Below are 19,071 nucleotides of genomic sequence, written 5' to 3'. Positions count from 1 at the left end.
CAGACAAACCCAAAAGTCCAAAACTCCATTTACCACCAACAGCAAAGAAAAAGAAAAGACAAACAACAAAAATTCAAATCATCCTTCGAAGCAATAGATCAATTTCAACTTCTTCTTGGGCTTTCAAGTTTGTCTCTGCTTGATTCACTCGCCATCCACAGACCTCGCTCAGACATTTGCGTTTCTGCTGCTGATTAGTCACCCAAAAGAAAAACAGATCCAGTTCCACTTCAGAATCCCAATCAGAGACTCTTGTGCTGAAAACACACAGAAGCCCCGGTGTTAACGGACGTGCAGATCTCCAGTATGTAGCCACAAATTCATCTGTGTTTGTCATTGTGCCGTTGCTGAGAGCAGCTTTGGTTCGAACTGAACTAAACTGCCGTGGCCTCGCCTCCTTTATCCCATAATCCCTCTCATCACAGAGAAAACAAATCCATGCGCTCTGTGTGCATGTGTGTGAGTATTTGTGCCTGCATATATGAGACAGAGAAAGGAAATGAGAGGGAGAGACAGGGAGTGTAACTGTGCATGTATATGTGTGGATATGTGTGTGTTTGTGTGTGTCTCTGTGTGGAGTAAGAGGATTTTCTGAGAGAAACGTGAATTGAAACAGACCATCTCAGAGATGGAGTCTCACTGCGTGAAGCTGGAAGAGCAAAGTGTGTCCTCAAGTTTATCTGGATGCCTTTAATATTTTATTCTTAACTTTTGACCTTAAGTCAGAAAGAAGTTATTGTTCTTCCTTCACTGTTTCATCCTCTGAGGACTTTGAATATCTTTTCCGATAGCTGATGAGAAATTACCGTCCTAACCAAAATGCCATCCTCGTGATGTCCCTGAAGCCCTGAAAAGAAATAGACTTTGGAAAGGAAATTAATCAGCCAATTCTGAGGCAGATCTTTCCTTATCAGCATCACCTCCCTCACTTGCTGCTTCTGGTGCATTAAACTCATGTGAGGAATTAAATTTGGATTCAAATTCAAGCACTCTCACATTTCACAGATAATTGTGTTTACGATGACAGCGGCACATTTTATGGCTGTGCTCCTAAAGGGAAACCCTGCAAGCAGCAATGAAATGTCCATGTTCTGATATGTAGCTGTGCTGATTCAGGCCTCTCTAGTTCTCCTTCAGCAGACTTCAGAGATGCTGTGCAGAAACCTGCAGAGATAGACAGACCATTACTCAAAGTACTCCAACTCCTAACTTTCTACTCAGAAAGGTGTCTCCTTGATGGACTATGTCGATGAATTATATTTTACCCAGGAGTACTAAAGTGTGTTGACACAAACCTTCCTCCACAATTTCTGCTTGTTTGAGAATTTCCCTTCAAAGTATTCAAATGCATAAGATCAGAGGGTTCTTTATTAGTCCTTCAGTGGGGAAATTTGCATGTCACAGCATCATCAAACATATGAGGGACACGTAAAACAAAAAGTAATTCAATCTAACGCATTCAAAAGAAGCAGCGATGTGCTTTACTCCTGCATTTCATGGAAAAGCCTGTGCACTGAGTTAAATAATGCCTTTTTCCTGTCAAATTAATCAATAATTTATGTCAGAAACTTCACCTCCAGAGAAGCCACCTCCCTTCATAACAGTCACTCACAGTAAATCTCTCCAGATCCATTACATGAAAAATGGCCGCTTTCTCTTTCTTCTTTGGCAAATGCAACCTAAGAGGTGAAGGCAACAGTCTCATGACACAAACAGATTTATGTAACATTAGAAATCCTCATTTGAAAACTGCTTTGCAATGTTCAGCACGTGCACGTACGCAAGTACAGCTAGGGATGCTGGGAACAGTTCGTTTTGGTGGGAAAGGATATCATCAATCAAGACACAAGACAAATATTTGAAAGGTTGACCAAATGGTGCTCGAAAAAGAGGCAGGTTATCAGTAAAATAGTTCCACTGTCAAACTCAGAATCTCTAAGGTATCTCTGACATTTCTGCCTGTAGTATTCTGTGCTTCAGCTCGAAGTAAACTGGTCTGTTCTGTTTTATTTCTGTGTTTTTCTGGCTAAATTAGACTCCCACTGCTTGCTTTCCCATAAAACCCCCCTGGGCAGATTGATTAGTAAAAGCTATTCCTTCGCCTGCCATCACAGATATTGATCTCCTCCATCTTTTCATTAGGTTGCTTAAAACGCTAAACGTTTGGATTACAATGAGCTATTTGACAACAAAGCGGTATGCGAGAGAAAAATAATTAGAGACAGGGAAACATCTTAACACCGGAATAAATTTCACCACATAATGGAAAAATGTCAATCCCGATATAGTGGCAACGATGGCAGTTACTGGAGCTGTAGTCGGCTTGTTTTTGCTGCATCATATATCAAACCTCCATGTCACAAAAAGCAGTCGAGCCAGCTGGCACAAACCTCTTTGTTCAGCCACCACATGGTCCACTCAGCAAGAACGCACAACCCCAAGCATCTTAACAAATGCTTCCTTTCTCATATACTGCAGCTTTAATTTGGATTTTTACTGTCCAGTGAAGTAATCTGTCACAGGGTGCAGTGTGGGTAATAAATATCAGTCTTACTGTACACATGAGCCTCAAATGTGATCGCTCAGAGTAGATTATATCGCAGTTTTGCTGAAATGTGTGACATCCTCTCAGCACATATGATTGTTGTGGCTTTCTTTCAGTCGCTGGCAAATAAAAATAGCTTTATACGTTCAGTGATGAAAAAACCCTGGCGGTGTTTTTGAACACACACAGACACACATACACACCTCCTTCCTGCCTTGAATGGGGATGAAGTTACTGTGATTGCAGCAAAACAGACATTATAAATGATGATTACGGTCTCAAACTGCTCACAGCAGGTTTACTGCTGAATTTGATTAATTTGCCTTTATCTTACTTTCATTGGGATCTCAGATATACTTTCATGCGGAGTAAAATAAACATTTACATCTGCCTGGCCTTGTTCTGAGTTTGGTCCGATGGGACATGTCATTTTTCACACTGTTTGATGCGATACACTTACAGGTTTTGTTGCAGGAGCTTTATTTGTGGCTTATCTTGGATAACGTTATCTAACTTTAAATGTAATTCCTGTGATTACTCAACTTGCATTTCAACTCCTGTGGCTTAAAATTACAGCAGAAAAGCAAAACAGTTGAAAGAACAGCTATTAGTTTTATGAGGCTGACTCTTTTAGTTCAGTTAGTAAAATATTACAAAATGTGGTGATTCGATTCTCAAATATTCATATTCGTTTGGAAATATTTGGCTACTAATCAATTAGTTCACCTGTCCAGAAAAGTGACAAGCAATTTTGGTTGTTTTATATTCTTAAAAACTTTATGTGGGGTTTTTAAAATGTGGCCAGATAAAATAAAAAGTCTTATGAAGATATCTTGCCTTGAGCGCTGTGACACTGATGACAGATACTCAAGAATGACGCACATATTTTTATATTTCTATTTTGCCTGATATGTGTCTAATCTCTGGTTTGGTCTGAGCCACTGAACCTTAGCTTCTGTCAGCCCAATCAGGGGCAGGGAGCGATCAAAGTCACTCAGACATTCATTCTTTGACCTTTATTGATACACATTTTCAATTCAGAATGTAAATCAGCTTAATTGTAATTTAAACCAGGTGCTGCAGTATTTCAGGCATCAGGTTTGAGGTCAGTTAAAGGACTGTCTCTGCCATTGGCCTGGCTGCTTATTACCGCTGGGAGAGAAATGATTTTCTCTGACCTTCCTTTTTTTGTGCAGACCACACATACACTCACAAATCTACTTGCAGACACATGCAACATAGGACATTAAATCTCACAAAACCCCTCAAGATCTTCATCCAGACTGAGTGAATTTGCACAAAAGGCAAAGAGCTCTCACAAGAAGCTTTAGCCTACATTGTGACAATGCCTACCACAGCCAGTAGCATAAAATCCTCCTCCCTGAGCTGAATTCTGCCTGCCAATTCTCAACACTTTACACTCTACAGAACAACTAGGGTAATTTCAGCTTATACACAATTGCATGCAAGACATACTGTAATATTTTCTTTCTTTGAGAAGCTCAGCTGCTGAGTCTTCTGAATGCCTGTGGAGCTGAGGGCTCCTCAGGACACAAGCAGGAGGGCCAGTGGTTTGGGGGGAGCAGTGAGACATATACATACAAAATGAGAATCAATGTTTGGATCACTGGCTTTTAAGTCCAGTCACTCAAGCATGACAGTGGAGCAACAAATACAAACTGTTATGATGACTTCTTCAGCAGTCAGGTATTTTAGCTGCAGGGACTTCAAATGCAAAGAGGAAACCTTTAACTATCTGGATTTCACACTCATGACCATGCACATCTTAGAAAATCAAGAAAAGAAAACCACCTGTGAAATTTCCCAATCAACCTGAAGTATCATGCTCATGTTTCAAGAATACATAATCTTGAATTTCAGTCAGAGACTCGGTTCCAGTCGAAGGGTGTGACTGACTTGAGCCTTTCCCCTAGAAGCTGCAGCAGACACATTTCTACGCTTTCAGTCAAAAAAGCTGCAATCTGTGTCAGACTGCGTTATGTATATTTTGAGGCATGTCAGATTGTGTGATGAATGCCAGCAGAGATCCGTGTTCAACTCAGGCCATTGGTCTAAAAAAATATGGTTTCGTGAAGTGAATCATCGAGCACAAATTTCACCACTCCACTGTCAAATCCTGTCGACACAATCACACAACTGCAGCGGCCTGTGTTATCACTGTACACCGTCTCCTCTGATACACTGAGGATTTCATTTTAAAGATGTCTCAGAAAGCATTCTGGAATGACAGGCATAAAAAACTGATTAAATAACTCAGATTGTATATTAAAATAATTAGCTGTAGTCCTATCTCACAAGATTAATTAACTATTAAAAGAACATAATGTGTCACTTTTATTTGGATTAGACAGTTGATACAACTAAAGCTGAATTAACTAGATATGCGTCGCTGTCAGCAGAATTCTCTTCATCCGATTCTCCAACTTGTCACTACAAATTTCCTAATTGGCTTGTTAATGGAGTTTCGTTCCTCTCAGCTTTCCACATTATGTTCATTAATGTTCCAACTTCACACCCCCTTAGCTCCTAGCAAGACAACTCCAGCCATCACCCGACCTCCCTCCCATCCAATCTTCATCTTGTTTCGTCCCATTTGTTAGCATTTTCCCTCTCTCTCAGTCAGCCTTCCTCTCCGACTTTGCCGTTCATAAATGAAACATTGGGTCACATTGTTAACAGCTGCCTTAAAAGTGCTCTTGCTTTATATAGTGTTACTATCTGAACACAACATGCTTTGGCTTCCGCTGTGAGCATACAGACGCACACATGAACGTGAATATGTGCACATGCAGTTTCTTTTATGCAACCCCTTAAACATTCAGCTCTCTCCTGCACGTTTTGTCTGAAACACATTACAGACTGAGGATGTTTGCAAAACAACCACAGTGCAGTAAGACTTTCACAGCTCTTGCTGATTTGCAGGTCTGGAAACTTGCAAATTCTGGGAATGCACTTTTCAAGAGTAACCTGAGTCATTCATAGACTAAAGGTTTAATGCAGCCATCAATCCAGCTGATTCATGCCCCCTTTTTCCAACCATCCATCTGCAGCTGAAAAGCTCGACCTTACTATTTAAAGACTAGATTCAGCCTTCGACTCAACAACCACAAGCAGCACAGAAGGCCTGAAGGCTATCGGACAGCTCAGCAAAATTAAGGAGCCACTTCAAGCTCATGATGGCAAAATATCAAAACAAAATCACAATTTCTTTCCCCTTCATTGTTTCATTTGATGTTGTTTCCTGTTTTGAACAGTTTCTGTTTGGCGGGCATTAATTTGACAAATCTCACAAATTCCTAACCATCTTTTTAGGGTCCCAAGACTAGATCTTTTATCCAAATGATGTTTTATGAATTTAAGTAAGCTGACACACAAAAAAGAGCCAAAGAGCTTGTCACCATTCCCTGGCAATATTTAAGTAATTGTGGTTTGTCACAGCTGTATCCAGCCTCTGGTCTTGGTACCAGAAGATGACATTTCCATTCTTAATTACAGCTATGAACAGCACCAGACCCATTTAATCTGGAAGCAGCTTATCTTTTCACCTTCAGCATTCAATATATGACGCTGTGAAATGCAAAAAAAGGAAACTATTCTTATTTCGACCTTAAAACAATCCAACTTGTCTCTCATGTCTCCAAACCATCAAACAGTGTAGCATGAATTTCCACGTCAACCACCAAGCTGCTAAATCCAGTCTACCAGCAGAAACTGCAGAGGCAGTGAGTCACCACTACTCTGTTATTTTATGGTTGAGGATAAATGTTGCATGTGTCATGTTGCACCATGTGCTACATTTCCTTCCTTACAAATGAACTATCCATAGAGATCCCAAAAAGGACTTAAGTGTGCTGGAGCTGATTAGTGGGATTTGGATCTTTCTATCCTCTGGAGATGAAACTCAGCTCCTTGGTAGTGCTGATGTGGAAACATGCCAACAGTGCGCGTTAATGGAATCAATTAAAAGCTCTCCAGAAAAAGCATCTTCTTACAAAGTCATCACAGCAGGTGAGCGAGGAAAGATGGACAGCTACAGAAAGGGCCTATTGTAAAGCTCTTATCAGGATTGACTGATAGTAAAGTGAACACACAGCATACGCGGTGTACAGGAGCAGGACACATTTCATTTCTTTTTGTTCCCTCATTCTTGATCATGGATTTCTTCCTCATCACTTTGACTCTTTTTCTCTCAGACCAGAACAAGAGGACACACCCTGTACTTTCCCGAAACCACAGGCTGCCGGCCAAATACTGGACTGACACACAAAAAACACACACAATGAGTAGGCTCACAAAATAAGAAAGGGTTGCACTTGTGCAGCTGGAAGAATGCTTTTACACATATAACCTTTAAACATTATTTAACATCAGAGGGACATTTTTATGAAAGAATACATTTCATATGGATGTGCAGGGAGTCCAAGAACAAAAGTTTGGAAGAAACGCCGTTCTATCCATTAAATGAAAAGAGCCGGAAGAGTACAGTTGAACCTGAAGGGAGAACAGGGCAAGAAATAACATTTTTAATCGAATCAAGACGAAATTAAAGTAATGAAATATACTGTGCTGAATAGCCAAGCAGGGAGTTTTGTCTCTTCGTGGTACTTTACTGGTGTTTACAAGCTGTCATTGTGCTACATACTGTCAGTCTCCACTGTATCTGAATCAATGGGAGACCTGAAACACTTAACAGCACTGCATTTCAGCCTTTTGTGCACAGCACTACATCTCTGCGGTACAACACCGTCCACAGCACAACACCTCATTGATTCTTTGTAAATGTCACATAAAGCCCAGTGGAAGCAAAGGGTGGAAAATACAAAGGGCAACACCGCAAGCTTTAAATTATGTTTTCAAAGATGATGATTGGTGAGTGAATCATGTTTATATCACTATTGGATCTATGATTTTTCGACATGGCTTGCGCCACAACCCGGGAAGGACACTTTTCCCTCTATTATTGTATTCTACATAAAAATGCACCACTGTTGGTCAGCAGTTAAAGTTTGTCAGTGGGATTCAATAGATCCAGCCAACTTAAATTCTGCCACCTTTAGTGCCAGTGTCAAACAAAATACTGTTTTTGAGCCAAAGGAGAAACACAAAACAAAAAATAAAACATTTAAGTTCTGTCACAATCTCCACCCTCAGGCGGTCCATGAACGGATCCAGGCATAAGCTCTGGGAGACAACTTAAATACCAGGATCAAACTGATGGATCCCCAGAGACAGCTCCAGGCAATTACTCCCCACTCACCTTACTTTCCTAGTCTGTAATGAAGGAAACAACTGGAGGAGCAGGGCTTAAATTTCACAGTTTTCCTGATTATATAGCCTCAGACAAACACTATGTTGCATATAGAGCAGCATCTAATAAAAAAAAACAAAAAAAAAAAAACAACTCAAACTGTTGTTCTTCACGCAACATTGTTTGGTGTTGGTTTTACTTTGTGTGTCAGAGCTCTTTACTACAGAGCCGTACTTTATCTGAGGTCATGCCTATGGGGAGTCTCACGACCAGTTGGTTCCTGATTGGATAGCTGTACTCGCGTGATGAAATGACAACCAAGCATTGACTACCTCCCGTTATTCAGCTCAAGTCAATTGGAAATTTTATAGAAAGAGAGCCGTGTGTGTTCAGCGGCTGCATTTGTGTACATACAGCTGCTTGCAGTGCGTTAAAGAATCTATGGCTGCACCGTTGACCAACTTAATTTGTCACACGTGCGCACACACACGTAGAGAACATTTCAGCTGACTGGCATATCTGTGCTGAACATCGAAGCATAATTCTGTCAGCTAAAAATATCGCGGCAGAACAAGCGCTGCTGATCGCTCCCTAAATAAGATTACGCAGGAGGACGGTGATCATTAGGATGAATGAGGAACACTTATGCTGCTGTCTTGCCTCTTTGAGTCATAATGTTGGAATGAAAATTGTTTTCCGTCCCAAGTGCATGTGCAGTAAAAAGAAGTGCAGGCAAACACTGAATCTCATCAGTTTATCACATGCATAAACAGAGATGTAAAAATATGAATGTTAGGTCGAATTTGACTGGTTTCTTGAGAATCCTTCAGAAGACTCTTTGACTCAGTGGCAATATGTTTGCTCTTTCATTCCTGAAAAAATCTTCCAAAGGTGTTGCATCAACACGTGAAAAATATTTATGAGGAGCTGTTACTTTGATACATTTCACGTTCACCTTATTACAGTCAGACAACAACGGGTGCTGAGCTGAGGTGTCAATTCCATCTAAATTGAATTAGTTAATTCATTAGCGCTCAGTTAGGAGTAACAGCTGTAAGAGATCAGCGGAGGAATGAGTTCAGGACACACAAAAACACACAAGGCTTCAACATCAGCTGGAGCAGGTGTGCTGGTGTCTATTTATGTACCCGTGAGTGCGATACTGACTGCATTGTAGGTTTTCAGTCCGTTTGGCATGTTTGACACAGTGGCACTTTAGTATTATGTGATCGTATCTGGAGCAGAACTAATGGCTCCCCCCTAGCCTTTGGTAAAAGAGGTGACAAAGAAGCCGACGGTCACTCGATAATACTCCACTGATATTGGCCTTTGTGAATGACTGCACTCACCACAGACCCAATAAAGGAACCTGAAGTTTGCAAATAACGCATCTGAAAATCTGTAAAAAAAAAAAACCAAAACAAAAACATTAAGCTAAGGTGAACTATTTTACGTCATCTCCAGCACCATACAATTAATCATGTGTTGACTAGTCGACTCAAATGTGTGAAACCCCAAACAAACTGACACAATCTCATAAAATATATTACATGTCTCTCTCTGAACAGTGGATATCAGAGATGAATGACTAGAACTCATGCCACATTTTTTCTGTCATGTTTGATTCATTTGTTCAACGGTGCTGACTCCTCTTCTGTTGTGAATCTCACTCAGAATACTAGTGTGAGAAAGAGAATATAAAATGTAAGATGGAGAAGTTATTTTTATCTTCCCTTCTGTCCTGCAACTACAAAATTGCTCTCTCTATATAGCAAAAGCAAGCCAAAGTGATCAATTATTGAGAATGTACTGGGTAAGAAGCATGTACAGTATTAAACTTCCTCATCCACTCATCCATCATTCTGCTCGACATTTAAAAGATATGCATGTTTTATGTGATCACAAAATTGCACAGCTTTGGAGGTGAAATTATACAATTAGAACACAGATGCCAAAATCCCCTGTGTGTCCTTGATGTTTTATACTGAAACATTAACATACAGCTTGTAACTGAATGCATCCATGAGCATTTCACTGAGGAGGGAGGAACGGCAGCTGGAAGGCTAAACGGTACAGAAAGAGAGGAGCAGAGGGACAGCACACTGAGACATCATGTCCTCAGCTCGTCAGTGTCTCAGTTGAAAGATGCTATTTTTCGGAATAAGCTGCAGTAGGAATGTCAGTTCTCCTCCTTGTGAAGCAAGAACTGGGAAATAATTTGCCAAGTTTAAAATGAAAAGTGGCGAAGCAGTTAGCCTGTCTTCATTAAAAAAAAATAAAAATCAATCAATCATTCAAATAAATTATTAACACCACAAATCTCATTTATTTAATCTATTCAAGCTCTGAAGTGTTTCTGCTGGTTGCCTAGCAACTTCACATCGACTTTAGGGTTGCCTGCAGTCAAAGGAAAGAGCCAAACCTTAAGTTTCATGCAAGATTGTCAGCATGAATGACATATTTAACATACAGAGAAATAGGACTTTACAACGACTGTGAGACTCTTCCTGTACTTCATAAAGTTGGATTATCAAAGACATCCAACTCAACTGGAGGCTGAACACAATGCCGGAAAAAATCTCGCAGATGTAAAATTGTGGCCTGCTGCTTCTGAACTTCGTCATGAAGTCTATGGTAGAGCAGCGTTTCCTCTGAAGCCAGGCTTCTCCAACAATACATGAGGGAAAACCATGTTGCATACATACAACAAACAAATGTGGGCAAAAAATTCAATAAGCACAACCGTCTTTGCATTACTGATCAGCAGGCAAATTGTTTCTGAGTTTCAGTGTGCTTGCTGTTTGAGATTAAACTAGGAAGAAAAGTAATTTGGAGATGATGCTTGCTCTAAAAGGTATTTGCTTTCGCAAAGCAGAGACAAAGGATGGAAGTTTGGATTAGAAAGGCAGCGAGAACGAAATGGGTTTTCACTTAATTTGCATAATTGATCAAATTTAAGTCTCTCGTTAAAGGGGGGCAAAGCATGAAGCACGTAGCTCCAAGTCTTTGAGTATTATCTGGTGTGAGAGATGACTGGAACCACCAGTGGTAAAACACGATAATCATAACATAACAGACTATTAGTGTTCACCAGGAAATGAATTCCTGTTGTACGAAGGACTGATTACACCATTCAATTTCTGAGCCGAGAGATAACAGATGTTTTATTCTACAGCACTGCTGCTGTGGCTTCACATAAAATAAAAAAATATCACGTTCAAACTAATGCATCACCAAAACACACACTCAAGATTGGTTTTTTTTTCCCACTCAGTTTTATATTTTGTGTTTATATGAATCACATCTTTGAAGCTGACCGTACCTGGTTTAGGTTACAGACGGGAAGAGATACACAGATAGGTGGATGGATGTGCTGTGAGATTTGATTTCAATATACTGAATGAAACAACCAACAGTGTGTTCACCCTGCTGGCCTCTACTGCAGTGATCACCGACCAAATCCCTTAGGAGGATTATCCAGACTCAAATCAAGAAAATCGTGCAACTTTAAGGGTTACAAGTTGAAACATACAGAAATGGACTAAGGGGTGGTTGTTCTATGATCTAATGATGCTTCTTCTCCTTTCCCGCCTCTGATTTGTGTGTTTTGAAATAGAGCAAGATTGATGTCATAATTTCTGTCTGTGCACTAAATATGAAGCCAGATCCACCAATTTCCTGAGTGTGAAGACTGCACGCAGAGAGAAACAGCTACCCAGAGATAAGACAAGCTCAGAATCTATAAGTGGCATCTGTATAAGAAGATTCATCACCTCGTACATTCAGTGCTGCTGAAGAAAGCACTATATATACGTAATAAGACACTGACTTTTCAGAATCCTTCAGCAGTCTTCATTATATTATTCAAATATAAAAAAATATCACTGCACCTTTTCAGTAACCCTGCTCTCCCTCTGGGTTTTTTAAATTCTTTTTAAAGGTTGCTCTTGAGGCTTAAATTTATGAGTTAAACTGCCTTCAAGCGAAGTGTGATTGTGAAATAGTTGCGAGTCATTTTAAGTAATGGGGCCTCCGACTAGCTTAAAACTGAAAATCACAGATGCCACGACTTGTCAGATGGCTCTCAGTACAATGGAACTTTACCCCCTGAAGTAGCAGCATGCATTGGCACAAAGCAGAAGGCAATTTGGCAATGTATAACTGTAATCTGATATCCAGAACACAAACAAGCCCTGCTGGCCAGTTTTGCTGCCAAATGCCGCCACACCAAAGCCAAGATGTTCCCACACTACAAACACCATTACCAGTCCCGTCTTTGTCTTTGGGATGCATGGATGGAAACAGAGAAGAGAGACCTGGTTCGCGTTCCTGCAATAAAGCCAGATGTGAGGATGAAACTGTCAAGTGGCACAAAAAACAGAAATCACAATTAGTAAGACCATAGACCTCTCTCACAGAGCAGCCACAGTTTCATTTCATTCGTATTTCTTACGATAAATGATTTATTATGAGCACTAAAAAGGTGATAAATGATCATGAAATCAAATTTGGCTTGTCTGCCATCTGCAAACAGAGGGCTCTGACGTCGTAAAAGCTCCTGGATACACAGCGGCCATCTGGGTACCAATGAAATTCTGCTATTGCCAGTGATGCAAGTGTTACGCCATTATTAATTTTCAGCATTTTACAGTCTTGACAATGACGGGCGCCAAATGTGTAAAACTGGGCTTGGTGAAGACTGTGACTAACTGACAAATAACATCGGAGTAGATGCTTTCCCATTCTCTCTGAGGAGAGAGAAAGAACTTCTTCAGAGAACTAGAAACTAATTATTTAAATCAGAAGCAAAGTAAAGACAAAGGTGTGATAATATGGAACAGATTGCTTCTGTGAGTGACACATTCACCTCCATTAATGTACGACATCAGAACATTCACTTTGCTGTTTGTAACACTCATTAAAATAAAGTCTGGTGGAAAATCATTAATAAGACACTTTAACTGTTAATTTCTTCCCTTGTGATTTACAGGAAGAGCAGTGTTTATTTTTAAAAGCTATTTAAAAGCCCAGTGCTTTGTTTTGCTTTTCATATTTATTTAGTTAATGAGATACAACAAATGCAGCCTTGACTTGCTTTTGTTTTTACATAATTATTTAAAAGAAGGAATAAATGATTCTTTAAGAAACGGGGACATAAGCAGAGCAGCTGGGCTGATAGATTGAGTGCCAGGATGAAATATACAGATTCAAAATATATGAACTTTCTTATGATTCCCCCGAAGACACGACCCAGAGGAGGGTGTCTGTGTGTCAGTCTTTATAACAATAAGAACAGCCAAGGCAGCACATGAGCAGCGGACCTACTGGATCTTTGGCCCCACAGCGATCATAATAAACACACAGTTGAAGTTGTGGTTTGGTCAGGCACAAAAACTACATGGTTAGGATTATAAAAAGTTTATGGTTTGAGTCAAAATAAAGACGTATTTAAGGTTGAAGGATCTTTGTCATCATGGTTATGAAAATAAACACATTGTTCAGACTGGGGAACATTCGCGAGTGAAATGATTATAGGTTACACAAAAACAAACACAAAAGTCTCCTGCGTTTTGTTGACTCATCAATCCGTCTCCTGACAAATTCTGACACAGACAGACTTCATTTTAAAAATATCAACCCACAAGCAACTTTACAACAATCCAAATCTTTGATAATATGGAAAACCTTCTAATTTCTTTGAAATGTTCTTTGTTAAACTGTCAGTGCGATCATGTAGATGTTTGGGAGTTTGAACTACAGACTTGACCAGACACTCTGCTGAAACAAGGTTTGACTCAACCTGTACACCTGTCTGTAACAGGTACAAGATAATAAATCCAAAACACAACAGGCTGTCCGCTCCAGAAAGGCCTCTGTGATCATTCCTGTGAAAGACTGCTTTACGTCTGAGGAGGAGGCATTCTTCCTTTATTTCCCTCTCACTCCAGATGCTGAGTGTCTATGCAGGTTTAAAAGATTTGTTCATTGGGCTTAGTGATGTGACCACACATGAGTCAAGGATCATGGAGAATGTTTTTATGCTCATGGGTATCATACACAGAAGCACAGTGAGCTGGGACTGTTGTGTGCTGAGCTCGTCATGATAACAGCAGTGCTTCATACATTTCAGGCTGCCTCATGACAAATTGGATAGTTTACTAATTGAAGTAGTCATAACAGCAAAGACACCAACATTTCCCACATTTAAAGAGCCTCTGCTCTACAGATCCACCGATGGTGATGTTTTAGTTACTCAAGCACCCCAAATAAATCAAACTCCAAAAATAAGGCCTCAATTCGCTCAAACAGAGTACATCACTAACAACTCCGAGCATACACCTGTCAGTTAATGCCTCTGACACAAAGGCATCGCAGGTCAAATACTAATCTGTTCTGTGGATCATGCGTAGATGTATTTTTCTGTTTTCTATCACTCTCTCCAGGCTTGTCACCAAAGGTGAAGGGAATCAGGAAGCTGTGAGACTGCTGATGAGACCTTGAACTGTGCAAAAAAAGCAAAACAAATTTTTAATCCTGGTTAAATGAATTCACCTTTATGCAGCTTAGATGATCTAGAAGTTTCCCTCACTAAATGTCAAGAAAAAACCCCCCCACACTGAGTGAAACGTGTGAAAAGCACCACAAGGAACTTCAATAACTGTATTTACGACTTTAAGATGTTATTTTGTCGGGAATTTTTAACAGTAAAACTCAACTTGTGCACTCACCCAGAGAGCTTTGGTATCTTGGAGAAACCAAACATGTCCATGTGGTCCTGCTACAGAGCACAATGTCCTGGAGCTCAGGTCCTCCACATTAACATTCTGCTCCACATCCAAATCCTTCACACTGACAACTCACACATCCAGTTTCAACCCGGATCCATATCAAGAGTTAAAAAAAAAAAGCCGGTCGAATGCAGAATGCAGAATTATTTTTCAGTTTAAGAAAAATTGAAGTCAAATTGCAGCAAGTGTCACCCTTGTTGAATGCCCCATCCGGTGCATGGACCAGTCCAGTTCCCTGTCTTCCCACAATGATCCCTCCTCAGGGATACTCGAGAGAGCGCGCGTCAGCCCCCCCCCCTCTCAACCCAACCCTCCCTTTGCTGTCTCTGGGACCAGTCAGCCCTTTCTGTTGCTCTCCACCTGGCTCGGCTGAGCTGGAATGACACCTCTGTGTGCGCTCTCCATTTCAGCACATGGAGAAGTGCAGTGATCCTAACTGCGGTGAGCAGGGGAGAGGAGAGGAGGAGGGTGAAGGGAGGGAGAATGGAAGAGGGATAGGATAGAGAGGGAGGGAGGGAGGGGGGAGGGACCAAGCAAATGGATGACGGATGCTCTCTGGCTCTGGCTTTGCCCTCTCTCCATCAGGGCTGCAAGTCCCCTTTGCAGGGCAGAGAAGAAGCAGAGGATGAGGGAGGATGCAGAGCAAAGAGGGGGATGAGAGGAGGAAATGAAGATGAAAGATGGAGGAGACACAAATAGGAGAGTAAAAGTGCTTTGGTTGTAAAGAGAAAGCAACAGAGGCAGACAGAAGGAGGGATGGGGAGAGCGGTGATGGGCAGCGGAAAGCTGACTCTGCAGAAAGGCAAGCTGATGGGAGCAAGACCCCTTCTTTCTGGTTTTTCCTCTTCCCTGGTTAAGTTTTACAAAGTGAGCTCGCACTGTGCACCCGCTTATTCAGCAGCTTACAGCGATGCGTGTTCGAGTGCTCTGCAGCACAGACGGCTTCCTTTTGAATCATTTGGCGAGCTAACTTATTGTACAAGACAGCAGGAATCACTGACCTAAATGTCCCCGATGTCACAGGACCATCGTAAATGAGACAATACTGGATTCTGGCATTTTCTTAAAAATGTTATTCAGATTGGGGACATAATGTCAAATGAGATATGAATTAACAGAAATGGAGACAAATATTCTCAAGCTGAAAGCCACAAGATTTAAGAATTCATCAAAATAATTCTAATGGTTTCCGACAGCCTAATCACTATTTATGAGCATGAAAATTTCTCCAGGGAGCAATGTGAGACTGCATACTTGATCACATTAAAAGTTTAAGGCTGAGTTTGACTTTTCTGTATTTCAAGTGAGAACGTGTACAAAATATTCCCGAGACTGTCCCAAGACACAGAAACAACAAAACACAAACTCCTATCTGAATTAATTGCACAGTTATTTGTCAAATTGTGCAATTACATCACTGTCAACACTTTTCTAAAGCATACAAGGGTTTGATAGATTTCTGTTACTCAAAAAAAAATCTTTCAAGGTTTAAGGTTATGATTAATTTTAACTCTATCGTAGACAGAAGCTGTAAGACCCTTGAGTCAAGTGTCCTAATTTGCCTATTGTGTGTCCACAGAGTTAGATTGGCCAATTTAACAAATTTGGCGACCTCATGCAGAACATCAGCCCATCAGGGAGACTTTTGAAAACAATCCTCTTTCATCCATCTGAGGAAACAATCACAATGTTCTCTGACAGCAGTAGAAATAGCCGTGCAAAAGTGGCTCTCTGGCTTATTGCTATCATGCTAACGGCCAATAAGTGTAAGTGTGTACCACGTTCATTGTCTTCGTTTTATTATCCGTCTACTCTCTCTTCCTCTTGGTGCAAAGCAGCAATAGCAAAAAAAAAAAAAAAAGAAAAAGAAACATTTTCAGCTATGATGCAGCGACTCTTTGATGACTCTCATCCTCCCTTAGGCTTCACACTCAAATACAAGACCGTGTTACTCTCTCATAATTCCAAACTGGTCTGGCCAAAAAACCATCTCAGGATAAGGAGACAAATAGATGAAGCTCTTTTATTGGTTAGCTGATTCAATGTCCTGTCACAATTTATCACAGATAGAGGCTATTTTAGGATATCTGGTGTTGCAGATCAATGTGAGCCTTTGGATAATAGTTTTCAGGAATCAATCCTGATATCATCTTGAAAATTATGTGACTTTTGTGATGGATAAACCAACGACGTGCCCTCCTTGATGCTCACATACGTGGAAATCAAACCAAAACGACTGGAAATAACGGGCCAACTCAACTCACTGGACTTCAAATATAATTGTTCCCTCCATCGATATATTTGACATGACAAACTTTGATATAAAGTCACCAGGCAGTAAACGTGTTGTTTTCAAAAACACAGCAGGGAGCAGCTGATTGTCGTGTTATCTGTTAACACATGAAGATGTCATTGAAACGTGGATACGACTTGCTCAATGAGGATAATTCCTGATGTAGGAAGTTAGTGTTTTATATTAATTTAGCAGAATAAAAGCCTCAAGGACATAAAATAAATGTTGACAAAAAGAATACGCTGGTGAAGTCTTAAAGGAGACACCGGGCTCTGGGAGGAGCTGACTGGATTGGAGGAAATGATGACAAGTCCTCAGCTCCTCTTTGTGTGGGACAGACAGGTGGTACTTTCAGGTCAAAGAGATTCTATAACATGACTGAGGGCGAAGCTTCTTAGCTTAAAATTGACAGGATAATAAGAAGAAGTAGGGATCTATAAGGGTGGAGCGGAGCCAAAAGGCACGAGCGCTGAGGAGGAGGACTGAATGAAGAAAGGGGAGAGGGAAAGAACTTTTGCCAAGGTTCGCAAATTCCCATTTTATTATTATTACTCATTTTATAAAGGGATGGAAGATAGGACGAAGACTGGGGTGATTACCCATGATGCTTCCCACTAAACCCTTTGTTGGTCCTGTATATCTTCCTCTGCGGAGCTGAACTTCAGACTGCAGGCAATTTATTTCCTCAACCTGATCTATTGGAGCCTGATTTTATTGCATGTCATCCCTCTTAAGTAGCAGGAAAGAGAACAATTCAGCTTCAGTCCGTAGCAGACTGTGAAGGTGCATAGTAAATATTCAGGGGGAGAGGGGAAAAAAAAAAACAACTCTAAAAATGACTTATTAAAAAGTCAGCATTCCTAACTTCTGAGAAGGGGTGGGTGAAGGACATGCACCTTTTACTTTAAAGTCTATAATTTACTTCCACACTTCAATGCCTCCACCTCCAGTGACTTACTCACCCATTCAACTTTCAGAGCTCAGTTTTATCACTTTATCTCGGTTTCAATGTTAGGAAATGCAACATGAAAGGCTTCACAACAAACTCAGGACATTCAGAGCTATTTAGTTTTGGAGATTTTACTGAATAGAATATTTCTAAGTTTTATGAAATCTTGAGCAACTCAAGTTGAATAAAAATCACCAGTCACCAGTCTCAGACTCAAGTCAGGTTGTAATTCAACATAAAAAGATTTAATATCTTCCTAAAACCCAAAAAGGAAGAAGTGCAATGCTTTAAAACTGTGCAGAGAATCATCATCATCACTTCTCCATCACTGGATGGATCAGTCTGAAGGCAGCTGATCACATTCGCAGACAGAAAGGAAAGATGCACAACGGCGGACCCACGACAGACACACAACAGATGATGCCTCACACTTAAAAGTTTGGGGGGAAAAAAAAAAAAAAGGCTTAGTGACGAACAAAACAGCTCTGCAGTTCCAAGTGATCAGAACTGTCACAGTAACAAAGTCAGGAGGCACACATGATCACGAAGTGTCGCCCCCGAGCTCAAACACAAGATCATCAGCTGTATTATTCATGATTCACTCTATTGTGACAATATGAACTGGTCTTTCTTTTTTTTTTTTAATTGTCAGTCTGCCAGTAGCTGTTGGGTTTAGGGTTAGATACATATTCTATAAGTAATAACCTCTATGGTCCTGATGGACAGGCCATCTGGATCATTCTGGTATCTCTCCAGGCTCCTGTCTGATCTCCGCACTTGGCTGATTTAAAACAGAGAGGCTTATTACAGTGAGGACAGATAGGAGCATCACAGCCAGCCCAATACTGGTTTGTGTCCCAGAGAGATAAGGAGAGAGGCGCGCCTCCTTGCCTTTGTCCACTAATGAATAACAATGCAGTCCAAGGTCACCATGGAAGCGTGTGCGACTGTGTGCGCCTGTCAGGGAGTAAACTCAGAAAGACAAAGCGTGCCTGCTGTATCATTACACAACACATTGGTATTCAGCACTCCTTCACCTACTGGTCTATGATGTTTGCCACACCAGCAGAGACAATCATTTACCTCCGTGTGTGTGTGTGTGTCTGCTCTGGGACCTCACTTCCAACGACAGCTGGACATAACACGTCCAACAAAACGGCGGCTCGAACAGAATCCTGAGACTTTAACTGGAGAAGAGTGAAGTCTTAGTCTCAGCTGAAGCTAATG

General features: G+C 40.8%; 1 protein-coding gene across 1 annotated transcript in view; it reads right to left on the bottom strand.

Moving 5' to 3' along the window:
* LOC115050600 (FERM and PDZ domain-containing protein 4-like) overlaps nucleotides 1-14,654 on the bottom strand; it is a 34,416-nt gene extending 19,762 nt beyond the window's left edge. The window contains exon 1 of the mRNA XM_029513502.1: nucleotides 14,543-14,654. Coding sequence (XP_029369362.1) covers nucleotides 14,543-14,583 — 41 coding nt within the window. The 5' untranslated portion in view covers nucleotides 14,584-14,654. The remainder of the gene's footprint in view (nucleotides 1-14,542) is intronic.
* Between the last annotated feature and the right edge of the window lie 4,417 nt (nucleotides 14,655-19,071).

Source organism: Echeneis naucrates, chromosome 2 (assembly GCF_900963305.1).
Source record: "Echeneis naucrates chromosome 2, fEcheNa1.1, whole genome shotgun sequence".
Taxonomy (NCBI): Eukaryota; Metazoa; Chordata; class Actinopteri; order Carangiformes; family Echeneidae; genus Echeneis; species Echeneis naucrates.
The sequence above is the reverse complement of the archived record's forward strand: the minus strand, read 5'-3'. Positions and strand labels throughout refer to the sequence as shown.